We start from the raw sequence: 26439 nt of genomic DNA, 5'->3' as shown, positions 1-26439 counted from the left end.
CTGATTATGTCATCAGCTGCATGCATTCTGAATATTTCCTAAACTGGGCAGGTTTAGGAGATATTCACAGACCCTACAGGCAAGCCTTTATTATAGGCTTACCTGTAGGTACAATTACAAAATTAGACTTCACATCCATTTAAAGCATGGTATAATGTGCACTAAGCTTTGCCTGATTTGAGAGTCTAATGCAAGTGAAGCTCCATTCACTTCAATAAAGAGGCTTAGTGCTGCACTGGCTTCAGGGCTCCAAAGGCAGTTGAGCGCTGTGAAAGTAAATGGAAGGAGAGATGAGAAAAAAAAAAATCTGAGAGGGAGAGCATGGTCAGTCACCTAGCTGGCTCTCTAATCAGTTTTCCCTCTATATGGAAAAATTAAATCACATTTTGCATTTTATGAATGGGCTGCAAAATGCAGGCTTTGTGGTTGAGTATGGGGGCAAAATATAATGTAGAGTGGACAGTGTTACCCAACCTCTGTTATACATTTCTCTCTTTGTGACTTTTCTTTGGCCATACACTGCTGCCTGCTGGCATTTGAGTTGTGAATGGCTAAGCAGGCATCATTCATCTCAACACACTTTGTTCTGAAAATCAAAGGACGCGAGTGGAAAATTCTAGACCAAACGTCTGCAGCCAGTCAGATAATCGAAAGAAACTATTAACGCAGGGCTCGACAATTCCCGGGCGCCAGGTCGCATTTGCGACTAGAAACTGAGTCCGGGCGCCTAGGATTTGAGCCATCTCCTGTCAGGCATCGGGACGCCGCTCTGTGCTGCAGACTTGCAGAGATTTGAAATCCCCGCGGCTCCTGTCCACAATTCTCTATGTCCCTGACAAGGCATTTTAATTGGTCAGCACCGTCACATGGACGGCGCTAACCAATCAGAACCGGCTGCCTCTTCTCTCACTTTCAGCACATCCGAGCACTGCTCGACTTCACAGCACAGCAAGCTTCGGCCCCGCCTTTGAGGGCGGGCCCGGGACTGTCTTCACTCTGCAATTGGCCGATGTGGAGGAGAGGTGGAACGCACGCCTGCCTCCGAGATTGTGCGTCCACCCGATATCAACATACAGCACGCCGACTTCCTTATCGTGCACCCCCGCATCCACCCTCAGATGTGGCCCCCCTCGCTGAAAACGGCAATGAATATCTGCTAACTGCCAGGGACTTAAGACAAGGTACTGGATTCTCCTCTGAAACAAATACTGGGTAGTCTCTCCAAACCCCCCCTATGATCTGTGACAAGACTCTATAGGGGGGAATGTCACTAGTACACATGCATGTGTCCATAAAAATACTGGATTATGGCTAACATATCTGTTCTCTCTGTGTGGTATCCAGGCAGCAAGTAGACTGTATACTGGTTAGCCAGTCAGGTACAATGTCCATTTTTGGCAACTTTAATCTATGGACCTATGAAGCCTGCCTGTGTATCACTGCTTCCTCAGCCCCTGGGGGAGTTGGGAATGCAGACAGAGCCTATCCTGCCGTGGCTAAGGGAAGGGAACCACCTACAATTAGTTGGGGGGCACAGTTTACCTTTTATTGGCCAGGTGTGGGAGCCCCCCCCCCCATAGACACGTGTGTGGGGGAGCAGAGCAGGCCATTTTCTGAGTGTATAGGAGGAAGGTGGGGGATTGCCACATTTCTGTAAAATTCTTCTGTACACACCATAGAGCTGAGGGGATCTCACTGTACATATACACATCTGCCTGAGACTTTCACTCTCTCCCACCCTCCCTCTCTCCCCCCCCTCTTTCATTCTCTCTCTCTCACCCCAACCCCCCTCCCCTTCCCCTAACCTCCCCCCCCCCCCCATCTCCCCTTCTGTACCTCCCTCTCCTCTTTTTTTCTTTTCTCTTCTTTCCATTTCTTTCCCTTTTCTCTCTTTTTTTTTTCTGGGCGCGGGTCAGCTTTTTTAAAAAACTGGCTCCTAACTTTTTTAGCTGGCTCCTAGATTCAAAGAAAATTTGTCAACCCCTGTATTAACGTATGGCTAGTTTTGGTTTTTAACCTTATTGCACTCTGCATTATTGTAAAAAGCCTTTCTACTGCCTGTCTCCAGTGTTAGAAAAGAGAAAAAAACATGACTTTACAATCACTTGCCAACTGCAATACGTATATATACGCCACGGTTTGCAAGTGGTTTACTGGGATTATGGCTGAAGATGTCTTTTTTTTTTTTTTTTTTGCGGCTGGCTTTCTCTTGAAAGTGTTTCAAGCAACTCCTGAGCGGTGGGAGGTGATGAACCTCCCGCCGGTGTTTCTCGAGCTTATCGCTTCCACTGACTCGCCCAAGAAATGATCCGAGTGAGGCCAGCTGGCCACGGAGGCGATAAAAGACTTGACCATCTTTGATCACCTCTATGACCTTGAAGGACTGGAGTGACTTCTGGTCCAGGGTGGAATTAAACAATTTTCTCTTTCATTCATTGACAGACACAGTTCCTGATCTTCTTAACCATTGGGTTATACTGACCCCTACAGGAGTAGGACACTAGGCAAAAAAAACTTCTGTAGTGCAGAATTTCCCGGGTGCTTGCAGGTGCCTGTGTTGACGGAAGGCGAGTCTGGTGGGTTCCTCTCCCTCTCTGCTGAGGATTGCCCTGTGCTTGGTGACCAGGAGATGCTGCCAGCGCGGTGGTGGTTGTCCCTTAGCAGTGTGTTAACCTTTTATGGGGGTCCCCCTGGTGACTTGGAGCAGCCTCTCTGAGACTGCTGGGGCCCTCTGGGTCCCAACCCTCCATCCATGCACTGACAGTCCTGGAGTCCCTTGTGTCCCGGCTGGAAGCCGCTTTTGGGCGACGGGCTAGCAAAAAGCGCACCCTGCCTCATCTGTCTCATCAGATCCTGAATCTGATTCGGCCACCACGGACATCGGTCACCCTGCTGGGTCTGTGACCACACACCTGGAATCATCTGATAGTGAGGATGATTCCTCCACGTCTGCTACCGTGCACGAAAAAGAGCTGGTAGATGCATTGAGGACGTGGCTGAAGCTGCAACTGAGGCGCAGGTACCTTTTTGGCACTCAAAGGTGTTTCCTTTCCCGGCCTATTTGAAGGGATCCTCTGGCGGATGCCACAGATGTGCTGGTGGCCCCGTGGGGTCAGTATCGTCTGATTTATGCCTTCCCTCCTCTCAAGCTTTTTCCAAGACGTCTATGCAGGATCAAGGCAGAAGGAATTTTGGTCATCTTGGTTTCTCCGGACTGGCCTCGCCGGGCTTAGTATGCCGATATGATGCGGCTGGTCGCCGGCATTCCTTGGAAGCTTCTTCTTAGGGAGGATCTTCTGTTCCAAGGACTGATATTCCATCCTGCTTTACAGTCATTGGTTTATCTGAGTCATGATTCCTACACTTTTTAAAGCTAGGAAATCTACTTCTAGAAAGATCTACCATTGTACGTGGAAGTAGACGTACATTGCTTGATGTGAGTCTCTTGGGGTTCATCCTTGCTCCTTCTCGGTGACTCGGATCTTAACCTTCCTTCAATGGGGGGGGGTTGAACAGAAATTGGCCTTGAGTACCATCAAAAGGGCCAGGTATCGGCCTTGGTGGTCTTTTTCCAACGACCTTTGGTCACACACTCCCTGGTGCATACTTTTCTTTAGGGTGTCCGACATTTGATTCTGCCATTGCAGGCTCCTTTGCCACCTTCGGATCTTAATTTTGTGCTTTCACAGAAGCCTCCCTTCGAAAGTATTCAGGAGATTCCCCTGCTTACGCTGTCCCAGAAGGTGGCCTTTTTGGTGGCTATCATGTCTGTGCACAGGGTGCCGGATCTGGCGGCGTTATCCTGTCGATAACTTTATCTGGTGATTCACAAGGATAAGGTAGTACTTAGCCCCTGTCTGTTATTCCTTCCTAAGGCGGTCTCTGACTTTCATTTTAATGAATACATTGTGTTGCCTTCCCTGTGTCCCAGGCCTACACATCCGTAGGAATTTGCTTTTCAGGAAGTCACTCTATATTTGTGCTGACGAATGGACCTTGCAAAGAGTTGCCCACTTCCTCTGTGACCATTTCCAGATAATTCAAATCTGTAAAGAAAAGCGCACGCAACCTCGGGCAATAAAGCTTTAATAAAGGACAATAACACAGTACATTGGAATTGCACTCACACTTTTTCTTTAAGGCAATCGCTTTACAGCATTCCAACAGGAGCTACTCGCTCCTCCCGTCCCTCCAGATGGTGACTCTGCGGTCTCCTCATCCGCGGCTGCCGCCGCTGTATCCCCGCTCTCCTTCACTTCCTGTGTTGCCTGGTCACCGGATGCCGGTTCTGGTGCGCCTGCGCACTATACCGACGTGATCTACGGCACCTCAGGAGAGCCTCAGACAAAGCCGGAGCCACAAGTTGTACGGAGCTGCGAGGTGGGGGATTCAAGACACGGGTGCACTGCCTCTGCTGTTGCTACGGACAACGCGTTTCGGAGGCGGAGCCTCCTTCCTCAGGTCCCCTGACCATTTCCAGATGTATCAGACGGTTTAGGTGGTTCCATCAGGGGTCAGGTTCCTCCTTTCCCTGTCAAGGCGCACTCTACTAGGGCGCTTAATGCCTCCTGGGCCTTCCGTCATCCAGCGTCAGTGACGCAGGTTTGTTTGCAAGGCGGCCACCTGGTCATTGGTGCACACTTCCACAAAGTTTTATAAAGTGGATGTGTTGGCCTCCTGCTTCCTTTTTGGCTGCAAGGTTTTTCAGGCTGCTATTTAAGAGGCCCTGATCCTCTTTGTGGGTGTATTGTTTTCTTCAGGTGGGCTCCAGTTGTTTTGGTTGAGCCCCTGTTGCCTGGTTGGCTAATGTTTAGCCTTGGGAATTTTTTGCTGTTTTCCACCCCTCATGTTTAACACAGCTTTGGGACATCCCAATGGTCAAGAATGACCGGAGCTGTGTTTGTAAGTGAACGAAAGAGAAACTGTGATTTTTTACTTACTGTAAAATCCTTTTCTCTGATGTTCATTGAAGGACACAGCACCCACCCCTCTGTGGAGTTATAATTCTCCTGACCCTGCTTGTTAAAAAACCTAGTGACTATAGCACGGAGAGGGTGTATACCCCCCCCCCCCGTATTGGCCATAGGCATAGCCAAAATTCTTTTTTTGCCTAGTCTCCTTCTCCTGTAGGCGGCAGTATAAGGTGGTGAAGGACAGGAGCTGTCCTTCAATGAACATCAGAGAAATGTTTTTTTACGATAAGTCAAAAATCCCATTGTGTTTTTTTTTTTTTTTTTTTTTTTTTATTGTCTTTTTAGGATAAAGGAGAAATGTTGGGTCTTATTGGGCATTTTTTTTTTGGATGTGTTTTTTCAGGCGTTTGGAAGCAGGCATTGACATCTAACAAAAACGCTTGAACTCTGCCAAAAAAGAAGCTCGTGTACTTTTTTGGGCTCCTATGTGAACAGGGGCCATTGAAATGAATGGGATTTTGCTTGTTGGGCGTTTTTGAGACTTCAGAGATAAGCACGTTACGAGCTGAAAATCGCTCAGGTGTGAACAGGGCCTAAAGTGCTCTGTGCTCAACTAAGAATTAACAAAGTGCTGTAGTGCTCCAGAAAACCAAACACTGAAAAGTTGCACACACCCCCTCTTGTGCCCCTACTCCCCAGAAGAAATGGACCCTTGGCTTTTCAGCCTAAAGGTCTAACGTGCTCAATTTTGGTAAAAGGGTGCTGGGCAGCTCTTCTCTATCCTCCTAGGTAGCCACAAACTTGTAACATTAGACTTTTTAATGTAGGCGTTACTCAAATTCCACCCGGATCAATAGAGGGAGAGAAACTCATAGTGTAGTAATTCCAATTTTTTTTTTTTTTTTTAAGAAAAAGGTATAAAAACACACAATCATGGAAAATACGTGTAAAGTACACTTGAGTGGATGCGCGCAGGATAAAAATTGATCGAGTAGAAACTATAATAAAATTATTGGTGCCCACGTGAAATTAGAAAGAAAATATGTGGGTATATATCTGTGTGAGTCATATGTGTAAACCAATCTATAAATGACAATAATGGTGTAAATATCTAACAATAAGTCAAAGGTGTCTTTGTGAGGCGCTCGTCCAAACAACAATGAAGTTGAAAGCTAGTAAATTTGGTAGGGGACCGCGCGCAAATGATTAGATATATACGTGATATTCATAAATACATCAATATATATATGACTCAATGATTCTCCAATACGTGAAATATAAGTTCATAAAAATATATATAAAAATATATACAGTACATCAAGAATGAAAAATATAACATATAACTCTAATATGTGAAATTCAAGTGTCCAAAAATAAATTACAAATGAGAGATATATTGGTGATTGTGAGAGTCCAAAGTGAATTCTAGTTTGCTGCAAAGTGCTCTTGGTGCTTTATGTAAATGGTGAGTAGATGGCAGAAAATCAACATCCATTTAGTGGGAATGTACTCCTTCACCTCCACCACATGCACAGCCCAATTACCACATAACCCCTTTGTTTCAGGCGCCACTATGGCTTCCCGCTATGCTATCTTGCTGTAATTCCCTCAGTAGAGAGCATGGTTCAGGGATTCAAATAGCCTTTAAAGGTTTCCTCAATGGTCCACTCGTTTATCAGCAGGTACTTAGATTTCCAGCATTGGTAGATAAAACGTAGGGAGGCTCATAGTGTATCATTTCCAAACCTCTTTATTAAATAATAAGTAACTTACATTTAAAAACTGTAAAAGCCGGCTGGAGTTTCTGAACGCCGTTCTGCGTTCCAGCTGCGTCTCACGGACCGGAAATGACGTAGTGGCGTATCATGCGACCCGATGCGTTTCGTCAGTGTGCGTCTGACGTCATCAGGAGTCACGTGATTCACTACGTCAGTTCCTTGTTTATATATGCATCATGCGGGCGGTTAACCAATCCTGTTCCCTGTTTTGTTTTAGACCAGGAACTACGCAATAACTACCATGGATTTCCATTAATTGGTACCAATAGGTGTTATCTACCTTAAAAATACTGCCATCTAGTGGGTGTTTTTGTGTACCATAATTGAATTAATTGAGGAAATAAATATTTTTGTCATTGCCATCTGGTGATTAGGGGAATAATTACTGGTGAACAGGATTGGAATATAAATATTAGATATTGCATATATTCAATACAGTAATGTTAGCAAAATTTTAGTAAAAAAAATTAAATTTATTTTGAATATGGGTTTTTGTATGTTAAGATTTATAAAAATTGGGGAAAAAAATAAAAATAAATATATGTAATGTATTTTTGTTAATATTAGGTGCTATCTAGAGGTACTAAATTGTAAAAACTGGGTAAAAAATTGTGATTAAAATTAAATGATGCATCTTAATAAATGAATAATAGGAATTAATAATTGAAAATAAAACAGTTTAGATCTATGTACACATTCATGCCTCTAGTGTACTGTATTCATTTTATATATCCATTCGGTTTCATTTCTTGAAGCTTTTTGGGTCATGTTGCCACCCCTCCAGTGTGATTCTACCCTGTCAATTCCATGAAAGATCATCCCCGATGGCTCTTTATTGTGGTATAACCGAAAGTGATTGGACAGGCTATGTTTGGGGAAAGCCTTTCAGTATATTGCTCACATGTTCATTTATTCTCACACTTCATTTTCTAGTGGTTCTTCCAATATATTGCAATCCACACGGGCAAATTATGAGGTAGGTGATGTGAGTTGACCGGCAAGTAATGAGCTTTATTTCATACACCTTTCCCATACTGTAGGATTGAAAAGTATTTACTTTTCTTGGCCTGTTCTTTACAGTTTTGCAGGCCTTGCATCTTCGGCAATAAAAGAATCTTGTTTGATTCAGGAACGTAACACTTTTCCTTTGCGGGTCAGGTATATTGGGTTGGGTGCCAGGGTATGTCTGCAAGACCTGCAAAACTGTAAAGCACAGGCAAAGAAAAGTTAAAAACAGCAATTATTCAATTATGGTACACAAAAACACCCACTAGATGGTAGTGTTTTAAGGTAGATAACAGCCATTGGTACCAGCTAATTGAAATCCATGGTAGTTAATATGTAGTTCCTGGTCTAAAACAAAAGGGAACAGGATTAGTTAACCACCCGCATGATGCATATATAAACAAGGAACTAACGTAGTGAATCACGTGACTCCTGATGACGTCAGATGCACACTGATGAAACTCGTCGGGTCCCGTAAAGGACACTACGTAATTTCCGGTCTTTGGAGCGCAATTGGAATGCGGAACCGCATTCCGGATTATGTTATCTCCAGCCGGTTCTCTTATTTTGTAATGTAAGTTACAATTTTAATAGTGTTTGGAATAATTACACTCTAAGCCTCTCTATACTCTCTCTAATATCGAGTGGACCATAGTGGGATATTTACAAAATGCCATATCCTAAAGGTCATCTGGATCCTAGAACCACGCTTAATATTGAGTGTATCATAGTGGGATACTTCAGAAATGCCAAACCCTAAGGGGTATCTGGTAAGTGGGCTGTTCGTGTAGTGGATAGCACATACCCACTAAATGGATGTCGGTGAATGATTTTTACCCACCATAATCAATGGTACAGGCACTAAAAGTACTTTACTTGGATTTTGCCACATTGGACATTTAATTAATTAATATATATATTAGGGATGCACCGAAATTATCGGCCGAAAACGGGCCTATCCCATTTCGGCCGATAATGGGTTAAAAATGCCGAAATTAGCAGGTTTTAAGAAAGGCCCGCCTCTGGCCGGCCGGCCGCCCGCCTCTCGATGATGTCCCTACTACGATCTGTTCATGAATAAAGTGACATACTGGGCGGGAGTGCGGGCGAGCGGCCGCTAATACGGTAGCTGTAACTATGTGAGCACTTCACTTCCCTGTCAGTGGGGGACGATGAGCATGATTGAACTGAACTGACCTGACATCGGGCGGGGGGAGCGGCCGCTAATAACTATAACTATGTGAGCCTTCACTTCCCTGTCATGCGGGTATCCTCTGACAGGGAAGTGAAGCGCTCACATAGTTGTAGCTATTAGCGGCTGCTCCCCCCGCCCTCCCGCCCGGTGTCAGATCAGTTCGTTCATGCTCATAGTCTCCCGCTGACAGGGAAGTGAAGTGAAGCTCACATAGTTACAGCTACCGTATTAGCGGCCTCTCGCCCGCCCTCCCGCCTGGTATGTCACTTCATTCATACACAGATCGTAGTAGTAGTGACATCACCGGGAGGCGGGCGGCCAGCCAGAGGCGGGACTTTTGAATGAAGGGCACCGGAGGAGCACTCAGCAGAGTGACACTACAGTAAGGAGATTGAATCGGTGGGATGGGGAGGGACGCTGAGGCAGAGGGGGGGAGGGTGTACTGCCGAGGGGGACGCTGAGGCAGTGGGGGGGGGGGTTAGCTGAGGCAGCTTACCAATGGTATTAGTATTATGCAGCTTGAGGGGGTTAATGTATTGTCACTGCTGGTCACTGATGCATTAGTGACTGACAAGTGGCAGTTAACCACTTGCCGACTGCATAACGCCGATCTACGTCGGCAGTCAGCTCCTCACAGGCAAAGTGACGTAGGGCTACGTCACTAGCTTGTGAGGGTCTAGGGAGCGAGCGCGCGTCCCCGGAGGCGCGCTCCCGCGTGGTCACGGACCCCCCCCCCCTCGCGTGTGACCGGCGGACCCGATGTCCGCCGGTCACTCTGCGATCGGCGGGGGAGAGGGAGAAAGTCAGGCGGCTTGTGTAAACAAGCTGCCTGTCATTCTCCCCTGTGTATGAAGGATGATCATACGGTTCTACGATGTAGAACCGTTGATCACTCTTCATACATCTGAAGCCACAGCCATTCACAGTAGAAAGCACGCCCCTAGGGACACACACAGCCCCTCCCTTTAAAAAAAAGTTAACCCCTTCACTGCCAGTGTATTTTTACAGTAACAGTGCATATGTATAGCACTGATTACTGTAGAAATGTCATTGGTAACCCCAAAAGTGTCAAAAATGTCAGTCAAGGGTCTGATCTGTCCGCCGCAATGTCGCAGTACCGTAAAAAAAATCGCAGATCGCCGCCATTACGCGTTAAAAAAAAAACAACAAAAATGACAAAAATCTTTCCCTTTGTTAGTAAACGCGATAACTTTTGCGCAAACCAATCAAAATACGCTTTTTGCGATTTTTTTTTTTTTTTTTTTTACCAAACATAGGTAGCATAAAACAAATTGGCCGAAAATGTTAAAAAATTTTGATTTTTACATTTTTTTGGGGGGGAATTTCATATAAAAAAAAAATGTAAAAAATATTGTTATTTTTGCAAAATTGACGCTCTTTTTTTGTTTTATAGCGCATGATCAAAAAATCGCACAGGTGATCAAATACCACCAAAAGAAAGCTCTGTTTGTGGGAAAAAAAGGACGCCAAATTCGTTTAGATACAGCGTCGCACGACCGCGCAATTGTCAAAGTCACGCAGTGCCGAATCGCAAAATACCCCCTGGTCGTTTAGCAGCCAAATCCTCCGGGGCTTAAGTGGTTAATTAACCCCTTTGTGCTGCATTAGTGCAACCAGTGTTAATTAACACTGATACTGGTTGCACTAATGCAGCACAAAGGGGTTAATTAACTGCCACTGGTCGGTCACTAATAGATGAGTGACCAGCAGTGGCAATACATTAACCCCCTCATGCTGCATAATAGAAATACCATTGGTAATTAAATTAACCACTTGCCAACCCATCACAGTACATATACTGTGACAGGGTGGCACAGGGTGTACGTCCCTGCCTGTTTTTGGTGTATGCCCCTCTTCTATTTTAAAATTATTTGGGGGAAAAACTCATTTTCGGTTTCGGTTTTCGGCCAAGGGCATCCTGCATTTTCGATTTCGGCCCAAAATTTTCATTTCAGTGCACCCCTAATAAAAAAAAAAAAAAAAAAAAAATATATATCTCTATCACTATTAATCATGGACTTTCACGATTCACTTTATATTGGATTGATTTTTTTACATTTGATCTTTTTTTTATATTTGATCTTTTGGCTAGATATTTACTTTTATATATTGGATTGACATTTACTCATTGGATTTGAGCGCGGTCTCTTGCCAAAATTAGTAGTTATCAACTTTACTGTTGTTCGGACGGTCAGCTTAAGTTGCTCCGACTTAGAAAAAGGGTCCTGTACTACTTCGGGGCGACCTTGGAGCGACTTGCATAGTCATTCATTATATGAAGTCCGTGCAAGTCGCGCCGAAGTCGCGGTGCACGGGACTTCACAGGTCGCCCCCGAAGTCGGAGCCTAGTGTGAACCGGCACTTTATCTACCACGTTGATCTTTATTCACATTGTATATTTTCACTTGATCATTTTTATCCTGTGCGCAACTGCTCTGGTGTAATATTTACACTTAATTTTCAAAAGCAAATTTAGTATTTAGAACGACATAAGTGCATTCATCTAATGTACAAAGGATTTTCGTCCAAATATCATGTATGGCTAATATACAGTGGGGATCAAAAAGCTGAAGTTAAAGAGAGCATGGCTTCTACAAATGGATAATGATCCTAAACACACCTCAAAATCCACGGGGGGTTACATCAAGAGGCGTAAAAACTGAAGGTTTTGCCATGGCCTTCACAATCTCCTGACCTCAAAATAATTGAAAATCTATGGATAGACCTTAAAAGAGCAGTGCGTGACAGACAGCCCAGAAATCTCAAAGATACTTGCCAAAGGGGGCAGTACAAGATATTAACTCTGCAGGGTGCCCAAACTTTTTGCAGACGCCATTTTTTTGTTTTCTGTAATTTTGAGTGTCAATGATGGAAATAAAATCTAACTTTTTTTGACATATTATAATAATGTCTAATCTGTAATTTGATGCCTTTTGGAGATTTTTCCATCTTTCCTTGGCTTCTTTATGCACATTAATACAAATTTTTTCCTGGGGTGCCCAAACTTTCGATCCCCACTGTATGACACTTAGTAGCAGCAACATGGGTTTTTTTTTTTTTTTATCCCCAGTAATGACGGGGTTAAAAAAAAAAACGAAAATTAGTCCTTTAAGAGTCGGTTCACACTGGGGCGGCACAACTCTGTACTACTTCGGGGGCGACTTGTGCATTCCCATGCACCACGACTTCGGAGCGACTTGCATGGACTTCACATAATGGAAATCTATGCAAGTCGCTCCGAGGTCACCCCGAAGTAGTACAGGACCCTTTTTCTAAGTCAGAGTGACTTGTGTCGCTCCTATTAGAACGGGTCCTGTAGCAGTCAATGGACTGCGAGGGAGCGCGACTTGTCAGGCTGACAAGTCGCCTTGCCTGATAAGTCGCGCTAGTGTGAATCGAGGCTTATAGTACAAACAGCAGATAATCACTACTATAAGGGTTAATTTAGTGCGATGGTGAAAGTTATATACAGTGGGTATAGAACATAATCGCTCCCCTTTTAAATTCACATTTTGTTTCTTTGCAGCCTATAATGAAGATAGTTTTTTTTTTTTTTTTTCTCCAGCTGTATTTACTATTGGAACTTGTAACACCTACGTGAAACACATAACACCAACATGTCAGAAAAACTTCAAAAACAGAATCACTGAGTTGGAAAAGGGATTAGCCCCCTCCTAAAATTGACTTGTAAACTCAATCAGGTGTAGTTAATCACCTTCTCAGTGGCACACAAAGCCATTTTACTTTCAACTGTGATCAGCTGTGATCATTTTAATTAGCTTAGCAGGAAAAGGGCTTTCCTGGAGCATTTCCGCCCCTGATAGTGCAACTGAAGCAAACAATTAACTATGGGTGTCAAGGCACTGTCACCGACCTCTCCGGGATTAGGTTGTGGACGGGCACATGTCAGGAGATAGATACATTGCATTTTTAAAGGCTTTATCAATGCCTAGAAGCACAGGAAAGTCTACTACAACTTTGAGGCCTCGTTCACACCATGCTGCAGAGATGTCCTTTTTCTTCTGCACCCATTCTGCAAGGGCTCAAAAAAAAACAAGGGTTCTCTACGTGCCTTGTTCACGCCACAACCTGCAGATTTTTTTTCTGTGCTGGACTCTGCAACGTGTATGCAGTTTTCTGCACGTGAAAAACTGACATTACCACAACATTGGTGTGAACAGGGCATGGTATTGACTCGCATGAAAATGGATGTCTCTGCAAGTGAAATCTGTGTGGTTTTCCCTGTCAGTTTTCATGCGTGTATGGTGTGAACGAGCCCTTAAGCAGTTGCAGGAATTTATGCAAAAGAGTGGTAATTGTGTGCATGTGACAATATCACAAATTCTCCACAAATGTGGCTTTGATTGGAGGGTTGCAAGATAAAAAGCCACTCCTCAAGAAAGGTCACATGCAGTCACTACTGAGCTTTGCCAAAACGCACCTTGATTCTGAAGCCACATGGAAAAAGGCGTTAATGGTCAGATGAGACTAAAATGTAATTATTTGGCCTCGACACCAAACTATACCTCAGGTGGAAATCCAATACCCGCTCACCATCCAAATAACATAATTCCTAAAGTTAAACATGAATAATATCCTGGTATGGGAGTGTTTCTCTGCAGCAGGGACTGGAGCACTTGTCAGGATAGAAGGAAAAAGGGATGAGGCAAAATACCATCAAATTTTTGAGGAAAATCTGCTGTCCTCTGCCAGATAGTTGTGAATGGAAGGTTTACCTTCCAACATGACAATGACCCAAGGCAAACAGCAAAAATGATCATACAGTGGTTGAAGGAGAAAAGGGTGAGAGTCCTTGCAGGGCCAAGGCAGAGCCCAGACTGAAGCCCCCTACACACGAGAAGAAATTCGGCCGGGAAATTTCGTCCGACGACCGATCTGCTGATTTTCGGCTTGTTAGTATGGTGTTTCCGACAGCCGACTCCAGGATTTTTTCGGCCGAAAAGTTGGTGTGCAGGCATTAAAATTTTTGTCCTCCGTCAAAACACGTCCGATTTTCGTCTCATTAGTACAGATTTAGATGGGGAAAAATCTTATGAGCAAGACTATGCATGCTCAGAGATGAAAGAACACATAGAAAGCAATCCAACACATGACATCACTTCTGAAGTAGAATTCTGTCGTACGGGAAAATTCGTGTGCAGTCTAGAGCACATTCCAACCAACAGACACGCACTCTGGTCAAAAGACAGACGACCGGTTGGCGGAAATTCGTTGCGTGTGTACGAGGCTTAAAACCTAATTGAAAATCTGTGGAATGACTTGAAGACTGCAGTCCACAAACAGCCACCATCACATTTAATTTAACTTGAGCAGTTCTGCAAAGAAAAGTGGGCAAATATTGCAAAGTCTGCTTGTGCAAAGTTAGTAGAGACATACCCCAACAGATTAAAGGCTGTAATTGAAGCAAAAGGTAGTTCGACATGACACAAGGGGGTGATCCTTTTTCTAACGGGTTTTTGATTTTTTTTTTTTTATGACATTGGTGTTATATCTTTCACTTGGATGTTATAAGTTTCACTGAGTAAATAAAGCTGAATAAAACAAAAGCTGTGTCTGTCTTCAGGCTCCAAAGCAACAAAATGTGATTATTTGAAAGAGGGGAGGTTTTTTCCTATACCCACCGTGTGTGTGTGTGTGTGTGTGTGTGTGTGTGTGTATGTATATGTATACCATTTCCAGAAGTAGGATATAGTAATACTGCTTGCTGGCCAGCCACCGTAGTTTTACAGCGGCAGGTCGGCTCTGTCCTGTGGTTTGCGGGACCGCTAGCGGGAGGCGTGTGCGCCCATCCGACACAGGGGAAGCTAATCAGCGGGTCAGGCAGCCGCGTTTGCTGCCGGGCACCTGCGATCGCTCCCTGTGGAGACAGAATGGTGGTCTGCCATTGTAAACACAGCAGACTGCTGTTATGAACACAGGGATCCTGTGTTCCTCTTATTTAGGAACACACGTCTCTGTGTTCATGCAACAAGCCCAACTCCCCCCCCCCGCTGTTAGAAAGTGCCCCCTAGGGACACATTTAACTCTTTGATCGCCCCTGGTGTTAAACCCTTCCCTGCCAGTGTCAGTAGCAGTGATTACTGTAGTAATGTATGATGGTGTAAGGCAGGGGTCTTCAAACTATATGGACCTCCAACTGTTCAGGGACTACAATTCCCATCATGTCTGGGAATGTCAGAGTTTTACAATGCCTCATGGCATGTGTAGTTCCACAACAGCTGGAGAGCCATAGTTTGAGGATCCCTGGTGTAAGGAGTACGTCGCCTCCCTTAAAAATATTGTATGGTGTAGAACTGCCTTCAATTTAAGTGTGAGAAATGAAATATGGAATGGAAGGTGTAGTGATGAGGCGCTACTACTATACCATGAGTATATGAGTACCAAACAAATGCAATAAAGAACAAGATCAGCACTAATCACAATAGTAACTGCAAAATTCCACCCAATGTGAAGTGAGACGATATATGGATCAAAGCGAAGTAAACAAAGGCTGAAAATTAAATAAAAAATAACCAGTGTTGATCAAATGCATTGTGATGACAATACGTGCTGATAAAATTAGTGCACAAAAAAATATCCAAGTATTAGTGTCAGACGTACCAGTCTTAGCCTATGACAAATCAGTAGTAATAGTGCTATATGTGAAGTGTGTGTGCTGGGTATGCAAATTGGGACTGTGACATAAAGTGCTCAGTGTAACATCAAGAGGAATATATTTAATACAAAACACCAGAAAGAAGGTGCCAAATAAATATGTAGTTTAGGGCAAATAAATCAGTAAACGGTCTAATCTATCGGTAGGTGACATAAAATCTTGTGCTGTCCTTCTTCCATTATAAAGTGTTGACACTTCCTGATGACGCCATATCCGGGCAAAATGCATTGAGGGTCCAGTACGTCACTTCCGGTTTGCGGGTGTTCGGAGCGTAGAACGCAAGCAGAACTCGGCTCAGCGGTTCCTGCTATACCTGCACCAATTTTATGCTTTCAGCAAGTGCCATTCGAGGCACTTTTAAAGGAGTGTTTACCTTTTTATTTCTGCAATTATCTAATAAAAATATACTGCACCATGAGATATTTCCCCTGCATTTTTTGAGATCTACTGGATAGATGTCCCCTTGAGCCAAATACATAGGAGTCCTATTGGATGGATGCACCCCAGAGTATCAACCTAGGAGGAGGTGGTCGCTATAAGGCTAAAGGAGTCCTTTTGGATAGATGTACCCCTGAGTATCATCCTAGGAGGAGGTGGTCGCTATAAAGATAAAGGAGCTTTACAAGCACTGTAGGTCCCAGAGGTCTGAGTGCTTCTGGTAAGTGGCCACTACCTACTGGGTGGAGGATCAGATAGTTTGACGTGTCACTGAACCTCACCAAGGGAAGAAGGACAGCACAAGATTTGATGTCACCTGCCGATAGATTATGGACACTATTTGTTTATTGATTTATTTGCCCTAACAGACATAATATTTATTTGGCACCTACTTTCTGGTGTTTTGTATTAAATATATTCCTCTTGATGTTACACTGAGCACTTTATGTCACAGTGCCATTTTGCACACACAACACACACACTTCACAAATAGCACTATTTACTACTCATTTGTCATCGGCTAAGATTTGTACGTCTGACACTAATTTATACTTGGAAATTTTTTGTGCACTAATTTTATCAGCACGTATTGTCATCACAACATGTTTGATCATCAACACTGATCATAATTTCATATTTATTTTCAGTCTTTGTTTATTTCACTTTGATTCATTCACTGTCTCACTTCACATTGGGTGGAATTTTGCAGTTACTATTGTGGTTAGTGCTGATTTTGTTCTTTTTCATTTGTTTGGTACTCTTATATACTCATGGTATAGTAGTAGCGCCTCACTACACCTTCCATTACTTTAGTAATGTCACTGGTCCCCCTTAACGTGTCAAAAATGTCAGGTGTCCGTTCTGTCCGCCGCAATCCCGCTAAAAATCGCAGCTCCCCTGACATTACTAGTTTAAAATAAATAAATTACATACCGTATTTCTTACGTCCTCCGACAGTCGCCGCCACTTCATATTCATCACTAATGGGTTATTGACCTTTGCTCCGCAGGAGTAGCTAGGCAACAAAATAGTTAATATCAAAGCTTTTAACATATCCCACCCCTAGGGGGTGGTCCCCTCAGTCAATACCTCCCTGCTTCCTGCATTCCCAACTCAGTTTCTAATGCCTAGCTCAGGAGTAGGTTAGGCTGTTCCTGTGCTGGGGCTCTTAGTCTCAGCTTCTTTTCTCTTTTTGATTTTATTTGGAGTTTTTTTCTCTTTCTTTTACCTAGCTGTTTATTTTCAGCGTTACTTAGCTTCTTCTGATGAAGATGATCGTGCGGAGCTGGGTCTCAGTCTGGCCACCCTGGATCCCAGGGCTCAGGGCCAGGGGCTTCCCAGCCTGCCATCGAGCGTTCAGCTTAGGTTTTACCCTGGCACATTGAAGGACCCATCCCTGTTCGCTGCAGGGATGCTATCGGTGAGGTGGCTACCTCACTGGACGCCATTGCGGTTTCGCACCGCAGTTCCACTGCGTCATGCTTGCGACACTCCCTGTCCTCAGTGCAGCGGTTTGGTCGCTGGAGCAGGCTCCCCACGCCATCCGGACTGGTAAGTGTAACTCTATGTGGGGACCTGTCTATTTGGGTGTCAGTCTGGGACTGTGTGACCCTGCATGTCTGTGCGGCTGCTGTGCTCCCTGTCAGTTCCTGTGTGGACTTGCTGCCTGTGTGTGGGCTGTGAAGGGGGGGGCTCTCCCGCTCTGCTGGGTGTAAGCATGAAGCAGTCAGATTTTGGGCATGCTGTGCGGCGATCGCTGCGGCGACCCGCCATTTTTTTGCGGCAAAATCATGGTGGCCGGTCCTGTGTGGTAATGCACGGCGTTTTGGCGCCAAACGCCGCCATTTTGGCGGCGATCGATCAGGCCACATGTCGGCGCCATTTTCTATTTGCCCAAGGGATCCTCAGCCGAGCGGCCATGTTTGTGTAGCCTTGCATAGGCTTCATAGGGGCGGTCAGTCTTGCATCACTTCCTTTTGCTCTGGGACAGCGATCGGTGGCAGCAGCCTGTGTGATCTCTCCAGGTTTTTATCTTCCCTTTTTTTCCTGTATTCCTTGCCCAGTTTCTTGTCCCTGTGGGGGTCGGTGTATTCAGTGGGTGCGGTGGGCTACGCTCGCCGCGATCTTAAAGGGGCAGTACTCCTTTTTTCCTAACACTACTGGGGCATGGATTCTCAGGATTGCAAGTTTCCTCCCGCCTTGGTGGGGGGCCAAGGGGCTGCTGCTTCCCCCAAGGGGGCTGATCTGGCTACTATTGTGGCAAATTTGGCTGCTCAGGTGCAGATGCTGGTGGCTGATCGATCCACAAAACGGCCCAGGGTGTCTATTTCCTCTGATTCAGAGGGCGATGGGGCTTCTATGGCTGGAGTGCCCTTCTCAGGGTCTCACTCATCCCTTGACCTTGTGGGGTCTGAGGGGGAGGCTGAGGTGGAAGGGGTTGATAATTCTCCCCCTGGCTCGTCTGAAGAGCTTGCACTCATGGATGAGTTGGTTGCTTCTATCAAGCAAACGCTGCATTTGCAGGATGAACCATGTCCTCCTGTTTTGATGTCCTCTTATGGGACGCAAAGGAAACGCAAAACATCGCAGGTTTTTCCTTGCTCTCAGGAATTTCAGCGCGCGGTTGATGAGCAATGGCGCAATTTAAAAAAGCCTTTTGCTGTGCCGAGTAGGTTCAAGCTACGTTATCCCTTTACACCCGCCACTGATGAGCGTTGGTGTGTGCCGCCTCAGGTGGATCACGCGGTGGTGATTTTGAATAAATCAACTGCGATCCCTGCTGAGGATACCCCGGTGTTCCGGGACCCGACGGACAGGAGATTGGAATCTCTGGCCCGTCATTCTTATACGGTTGCTGGCTCTATGCTGAAGCCTATTTTTGCTTCCATTATGGCAGCCCAGGCTATTGCGGATTGGACGCAGGTGCTCAGGCGCACCCTGGTGGCTGACTCTGCCCCGCCGACAACTTTGGCTATGGTGGATCAGATTCATCAGGGTGTCATGTATTTGTGTGATGCGGACTTAGATTTGGTCCCTTTTGGCTGCGCGTCTTTCAAGTGTGGCGGTATTGAACCGTCGCCTGATATGGCTGAAATGTTGGTCTGTTGACCAATCTTCTCGCAAGACTTTAGCTAACTTGCCCTACGCGGGATCTCGCCTTTTTGGCGATTCTTTGGATACTCTGATAAAGGGTATTTCTGGGGGTAAGAGCACTCTCTTGCCCCAAACTCACAAGAATAAGTTTGTTCGCGGTAAGAAGAATACCTCGTATAGACCCTCTCAGGGGTCCTTTCGTGCCTTTCGGTCGCACTACAAGGGCAAGCCCTTCAAGGGCCAAGGCTCCCAGAAGAAGCCGTGGACGGGTAAGCAGAAGTCTGGCCAGTCCGGGTCCGCTGCCCATAACAATACGGCCTGAAGGGACGCCCTCACCCACTTCTGGGGTGGGGGGACGTTTGCTCAGTTTTCTTCAACCCTGGCTGGACCGCATTCGGGACAGGTGGGTTCAGGAAATCGTTCGATCTGGTTACAAGATCGAGTTTCTCTCTCGGCCGGCGGGCAGATTTTTCCCCTCAAACCTTCAGCTGACTCCGGAGCGCTTGCGGGATCTGCACCTGGCGGTGCGGGACCTGCGGGCCCAGGGAGTGGTGGTCCCGGTGCCTCATCGGGACAGATTTCGGGGGTTCTATTCCAATCTGTTCACTGTGCCCAGAAAGGAGGGCAAGATACGTCCGATTCTGGACTTGAAAGATTTGAACCACTTTGTGCGGGTTCGCAAATTTCGCATGGAATCCCTGCGCTCGGTGGTGGCTGCCCTGGTTCCGGGGGAATTCATGGCCTCCATCGATTTGAAGGATGCGTACCTTCACATTCCAATTTTCGAGGGTCACCAGAGGTACCTTCGATTCGCCATTGCGGAGGATCACTACCAATTCGTGGCGTTACCCTTCGGTCTCGCTTCGGCTCTGCTTGCGCCGGTCCTGGCTTTGCTGAGAGCCCAGGGCATCTCTGTCTTGGGGTATCTGGACGATATCTTGATTCGGTCTGCGACCAGTCAGGGCCTGGTGAACGACCTGTCCATCACGATGCAGACTCTGCAGGAGTTCGGTTGGACGATAAATTTCCCGAAGTCAACGTTGTGTCCGTCCGTTCGTCTTCCCTACCTGGGAATGATACTGGACTCTGTTCAAGCGAAGGTCTTCCTGCCGGAAGACAAGCTCCGGACACTTCAGGACGAAGTCAGGTCCCTCGGGGACAATCAGTGCTCGTCCCTCCAGACGTGTATGAGGTGTCTGGGATTGATGGTCTCGGCCTTCGAGGCGATTCCCTTCGCCCAGTTTCACACACGGGATCTTCAGGCGGAGGTCCTGACCAAGTGGGACAGGCGTCCGCAATCTCTGGATCTGCGGATTTCGTTGAGCCGCCTCACCCGAAGGGGTCTTTTGTGGTGGCTCCAGTCCCCGGCGGTGTCGGGGGGGCAAGTCTTTTCGTCCGTTGTCATGGACGGTGGTCACCACGGATGCCAGCCTGTCGGGCTGGGGTGGTGTCTTGGGCGTTCTGTCCGCCCAGGGAACTTGGTCGGGGGAGGAATCCTCCCTTCCGATCAACATTCTGGAATTGCGGGCAATTCATCTCTGCCTTCTGCGTTGGACGGACAGGCTTCAAGGCTGTCCGGTTCGGGCGCAGACGGACAATGCCACGGCGGTGGCCTACATCAACCACCAAGGGGGCACCAGGAGTGCCCGCGCGGCTCGGGAAGTAGCCGACATTCTGTCTTGGGCCGAGACGCACGTTCCGGCGATAACGGCAGTTCACATTCCGTGAGTGGAGAACTGGCAGGCGGATTATCTGAGTCGCCAGACCCTGGACCAGCGAGAATAGTCCCTTCACCCGGAAGTCTTTCGGATGCTGTGCGCGAAGTGGGGGTCCCCAGATGTGGACCTGTTCGCGTCTCGTCTAAACAACAAGGTGGAAAGGTTCGTAGCACGGACGCATGATCCTCGGGCAGACGCCTCAGACGCGTTAGTGACATCCTGGAGTCAGTATCGTCTGATGTAGGCCTTTCCACTGATTCAGCTGCTGTCCAGGTTCCTTCGCAGGTTGGCCTCGGAACTGCGCACAGTGATTCTGGTGGCGCCAGACTGGCCTCGCCGGTCTTGGTACGCAGACCTCGTGAATCTGGCGGTCGACGCTCCGTGGCGTCTTCCTCTTCGAGAAGATCTCCTGTCTCAAGGACCGATATTCCATCCTGCTTTACAGTCCCTGGCTTTAACGGCCTGGCTGTTGAAAGTCAGGTCCTGAAGGATAGGGGTCTCTCTCCTGAGGTCATTCCCACTTTGATCAAGGCTAGAAAAGCCTCTTCGGGGAAGATTTACTACCGTACTTGGTAGGCGTATTTTGCCTGGTGTGAGTCCAGGGGGTATTCCCCTCGCTCCTACTCGGTATCGAGAGTGTTGGCTTTCCTCCAGACTGGAGTGGACCAGCGTTTGGCGTTGGCCACGATTAAGGGTCAGATCTCTGCGCTGGCCGTTCTTTTTCAACGCCCTGTGGCGTCTAATTCTTTGGTTGGCACCTTTGTTCAAGGGGTGCGCCACTTGGCTCCTCCTCGGAGGAATCCTTTACCTCCATGGGATTTCAACCTTGTTCTGTCCGTGTTGCAACATGCTCCCTTTGAGAAGATCAGGGAGATCTCATTGCCTCTCTTGTCTAAGAAGGTTGCCTTTTTGGTGGCGATCACTTCGGCTCGCAGGGTATCGGAGCTGGCGGCCTTGTCCTGCAGCTCTCCCTACTTGGTGATTCACCTGGATAAGGTGGTCTTGCGACCTAACCCTTCTTTTCTTCCGAAGAGGATCTCGGAATTTCACCTCAATGAGGACATTGTCTTGCCTTCGCTTTGCGCGAAGCCTAAGCATCCAAGGGAGGTGGCTTTGCATTCCTTGGATGTGGTTCGGGCGATCAGGGTTTACCTGTCATCGACGAAGTCCTTTCGCAAGTCGGATTCTCTTTTTGTTCTTCCTGAGGGTCCTCGGAAGGGCATGGCAGCGTCGGCTGCGACCATCGCCAAATGGATCAGACGGACCATTGTGCAAGCCTATGCCTTGAAGGGGAATGTTCCCCCTTTCCCTGTGGAGGCGCACTCTACCAGGTCTCTGAGTACGTCTTGGGCCTATCGTCATCAGGCTTCTGTGGCCCAGGTGTGTAAGGCGGCGACTTGGTCGTCAGTTCACACCTTCTCAAAATTCTACAAGGTGGATGTTCAGGCATCGGCGGATGCTTCCTTTGGCCGCAAAGTTCTTAGTGCGGCAGTGCCTTAGGGCCCCTTGTTTTGGGTCCTTGGCTGTTGGGATGTCTTTATCCCTAGGTTACTTGTTTTCCTGGGTTGTTGCTCCTGTTGAGCACGTTTTTTTCCTGTTGCCCAGTTGGTTCTCTTACTTTGATAAGGTTCCTTTCTCTGATGTGGGTACTGCGTTGCTTTAGGCGCGGCTGCTCTTTTTCCCACCCCTCATGTCTGCACTGCTATGGGACGTCCCCATAAGTGATGAATATGAAGTGGCGGCGACTGTCGGAGGACGTAAGAGAAAACTGAATTTTTGTAAGATCTTACCTGTAAAATTCCTTTCTCTGAGTCTTCCGACAGTCGCCGCCCCCGCCCCTCTTTTGGGGTTTGTTTATGTACTCTACTACTATGCTACTGAAACTGAGTTGGGAATGCAGGAAGCAGGGAGGTATTGACTGAGGGGACCACCCCCTAGGGGTGGGATATGTTAAAAGCTTTGATATTAACTATTTTGTTGCCTAGCTACTCCTGCGGAGCAAAGGTCAGTAACCCATTAGTGATGAATATGAAGTGGCGGCGACTGTCGGAGGACTCAGAGAAAGGAATTTTACAGGTAAGATCTTACAAAAATTCAGTTTTTTCGCCGTATAAGAGGCACCGGCATACAAGACGCACCCAATTTTAAAGGAGGAAAATCTAGAAAAAAAAGATTTTGAACCAAATACTGCAGTAAAATATTTTATATCAACAGGTGAGGGTATAGGCATGGCACAGGTGAGGGTCCAGGCATGGCACAGGTGAGGGTCCAGGCATGGCACAGGTGAGGGTCCAGGCATGGCACAGGTGAGGGTCCAGACATGGCACAGGTGAGGGTCCACGCATGGCACAGGTGAGGGTATAGGCACAGGTGGTGCTTTAGGCATGGCACAGGTGGTGCTTTAGGCATGGCACAGGTGGTGCTTTAGGCATGGCACAGGTGGTGCTTTAGGCATGGCACAGGTGGTGCTTTAATCATGGCACAGGTGGTGCTTTAGGCATGGCACAGGTCGGCTCACTTACCTGCTCTCCTGGGCTGCCTGCGAGATGTCCACGGCGCTGCTCCTCTCGTCCTCTTCTTCTGACGGCGGCGGGATTCCGGGAACCATCCCCGGCGCTGCGTCCTCTTCTGTCTTCTTTGACGGCGGCTCTCTCGGTCCGGCGGGAAGGAGATCGGGCGGTGACGGTGCGTGACTGACGCACGCACCGGCACCGACCCCATTGGACGTCAGGACTCAGCACAGGCAGCAGGCAAAATGTGTATTTGCCGTATAAGACGCACCAACTTCCCCCCCCCAGTTTTGGGCAAGAAAAAGTGAGTCTTATACGGCGAAAAATACGGTAAATCTTTCCCCTGGTTTGTAGACACGATAACTTTTTAACCAATTAATATACTTATTGGGATTTATTTTTATCAAAAATATGTAGCAGAAAACAAATTGGCCTAAAATGATGAAAAAATTTGGTTTTTACATTTTTTTTTTTTTATTGAAAATGTTATATAGCAGAAAGTTAAAAATATTGATTTTTTTTTTTTCTTTTCAGAACTGTCGTCCCTTTTTTTTGTTTAAAAAAAAATAAAAATCGCACAGGTGATCAAATACAACCAAAAGAAAGCTCTATTTGTGGGGGAAAAAAGGACATCAATTTTTTTTTTTTTTTTTAGGGTACAGCAATGCACAACTGCGCAATTGTCAGTTAAAGTAACACAGTGCCGTATTGCAAAAGTGGTTAAGCGATGTCGGGCGATATAAATCTTTTTATTAGTCGAACTAAAGGCTTACACTTTTTTCATAGATATAATAATTTTCTATACAATACACAGTATTGGTAAACGTTTAATTCAAGGGCCAGTTCACGCCATAGAAACGCAGTCCGGATATGTTCGAGATGCATTGCCGCATGTGTGTTTTTTGACGTGTACCAGTGTGTTTTTGATGCAGTCCAGTGCATATTCCCCCTTCTTTTCTTAACTTTTAATGTGTGTTGCAGTGTGTTTTTGATGCATTTTACAGCATTCCAGTACAGTCCTGTGCAGGAAAAATGCAACATGTTCTACTTTGTTTTTCTGGAACTGCAAGCAGTGGTGTGAACCATTGGAAGCCATTGAAAACCATACAACCTACTTTTCCATGCGTTTTTGACAAAAAAAACACACTGGACTGCATGTGGTGTGAACTGGCCCTAAATGTAAATATAATGCCTTATAATTTACCTCCAGTCTGTCAGCCTCCTTTGGGTTCAGATGCTGATTCTTCCTGCACAGAGCCCTTAAAGTGATTGTAAACTTTGGATTTTTTTTTTTTTTTAAAAATTACAAACTTGTCATACTTACCTGGTTTTGCACAGGGTAGCCCTTATTGTCCTCTTTAGGGGTCTCCCACTGGGGCTACTGACTTCTCCCGCCATCAAATTCCCCTAAGACACGCTGCAAATTATAGCATTGAGTGCCCATATTGCAGGGGTTTTAAAACTTTCTAAACAAAGGGCCAGTTTACTGACCTTCAGACTTTAGGGGGGCCGGACTGCAGTCATCGGGAGTACAAAATGTCCCAGCATCATTGGGAGGAATTGGACCCAATTGTTGGTGTCATTGGGAGGAATTGTGCACCACCATTAGTGTTACTGGGAGGAATTGTGCCCTTCATTGGTGGACTACATGTCCAATGATGCGGCATTGCTCCTCTCACATTCACAAGTTCTTAGGCACTTGCATGTATGAACAGTGTACTGCACTGTATTTTCTGATATGTTGTAAAAAAAATACATTTAGGCTAACTAATCAGCTGACCAATTACCCGATTATGAAAATAGTTGACAATTTTTTTCATAATCGATTATGTAAATTAATTGTTTCAGCCCTAAACTGTTCCTGTGTAAGTGCAATACTAGATGTTTACCTTTTTGATGCCTGCACTTTTGAACTGTTTGTTTAATAAATGATTGCCTGTAGTGTTAATTTTTTTTCCCTTTATTTTGCAGCAATGCACCGCTTGCCTTTTCCTCCAAAGTATGTTATGTTAAGTATCGTGAGCCATCAAGCGTTGGTGTGGCCCAGCATCTAACAAACACAGTATTTATTGACAGAGCTCTCATAGTAGTACCCTGTGCAGAAGGTTAGTATTAATGATCCTTTCAGTCCCTTTTTAATAGATTTATGTTTTTGTGCTGTTAATATATTAGTAGCATCGCTTTTGTGTGCAGTTTCTTGGTTAGCTAGACCTTTCCTTTAAATGGCTAAGTAGTTTTCCACTACGAAATGTTCTGTGCAAAGGCTATATATGTTTTCTATAAACAAATCTTGCATGGAAGTTCTCACATTCAGTGCAGTCCTAGCACTTCTCCATTCAACAGTAATGCTGGCCATACAAAGATTTTATTTTAAATTAGATTTATTCCTGAATGGGTTTTATTTGGGGAGGACCTCGTATTGCATTGTTGTTAAATTGATCTAACAGATCAAAGCTTCAGAGAGACTTTATTTTTTATTAAAAATAAAATATATACAGTATCTCACAAAAGTGAGTACACCTCTCACATTTTCGTAAATATTTTATTATACCTTTTCATGTGACAACACTGAAGAAATGACACTTTGCTACAATGTAAAGTAGTGAGTGTACAGCTTGTATAACAGTGTACATTTGCTGTCGCCTCAAAATAACTCAACATACAGCCATTAATGTCTAAACCGCTGGCAACAAAAGTGAGTACACCCCTAAGTGGAAATGTCCAAATTGGGCCCAAAGTTTCAATTTTTTGGGTGGCCACCATTATTTTCCAGCTCTGCCTTAACCCTCTTGGGCATGAAGTTCACCAGAGCTTCACAGTTTGCCACTGGAGTCCTCTTCCACTCCTCCATGATGGCATTACAGAGCTGGTGGATGTTGGAGACCTTGCTCTCCTCCACCTTCTGTTTGAGCATGCCGCACAGTAGCTCAATAGGGTTTAGGTCTGAAGACATGCTTGACCAGTCCGTCACTTTTACCCCCAGCTTATTTAGCAAGGCAGTGGTTGAGGTGTGTTTGGTCGTTATGTTGGAATACTGCCCTGGGCCACCCTCCGAAGGGAGGGGATCATGCTCTGCTTCAGTATGTCACAGT

General features: G+C 46.0%; 1 protein-coding gene across 1 annotated transcript in view; it reads left to right on the top strand.

The window, feature by feature from the left end:
- The window catches only part of SREK1 (splicing regulatory glutamic acid and lysine rich protein 1), a gene marked incomplete at its 3' end in the record, with an annotated part of 224498 nt that overhangs the window by 9491 nt on the left and 188568 nt on the right, over positions 1 to 26439 (top strand). The window contains exon 2 of the mRNA XM_082263646.1: positions 25319 to 25452. Coding sequence (XP_082119772.1) covers positions 25319 to 25452 — 134 coding nt within the window. The remainder of the gene's footprint in view (positions 1 to 25318; positions 25453 to 26439) is intronic.

The sequence above is a fragment of the Pelophylax lessonae genome, assembly GCF_965119305.1.
Source record: "Pelophylax lessonae genome assembly, chromosome: 1".
NCBI lineage: Eukaryota > Metazoa > Chordata > Amphibia > Anura > Ranidae > Pelophylax > Pelophylax lessonae.
This window is presented reverse-complemented; position numbering and strand designations above follow the sequence as displayed.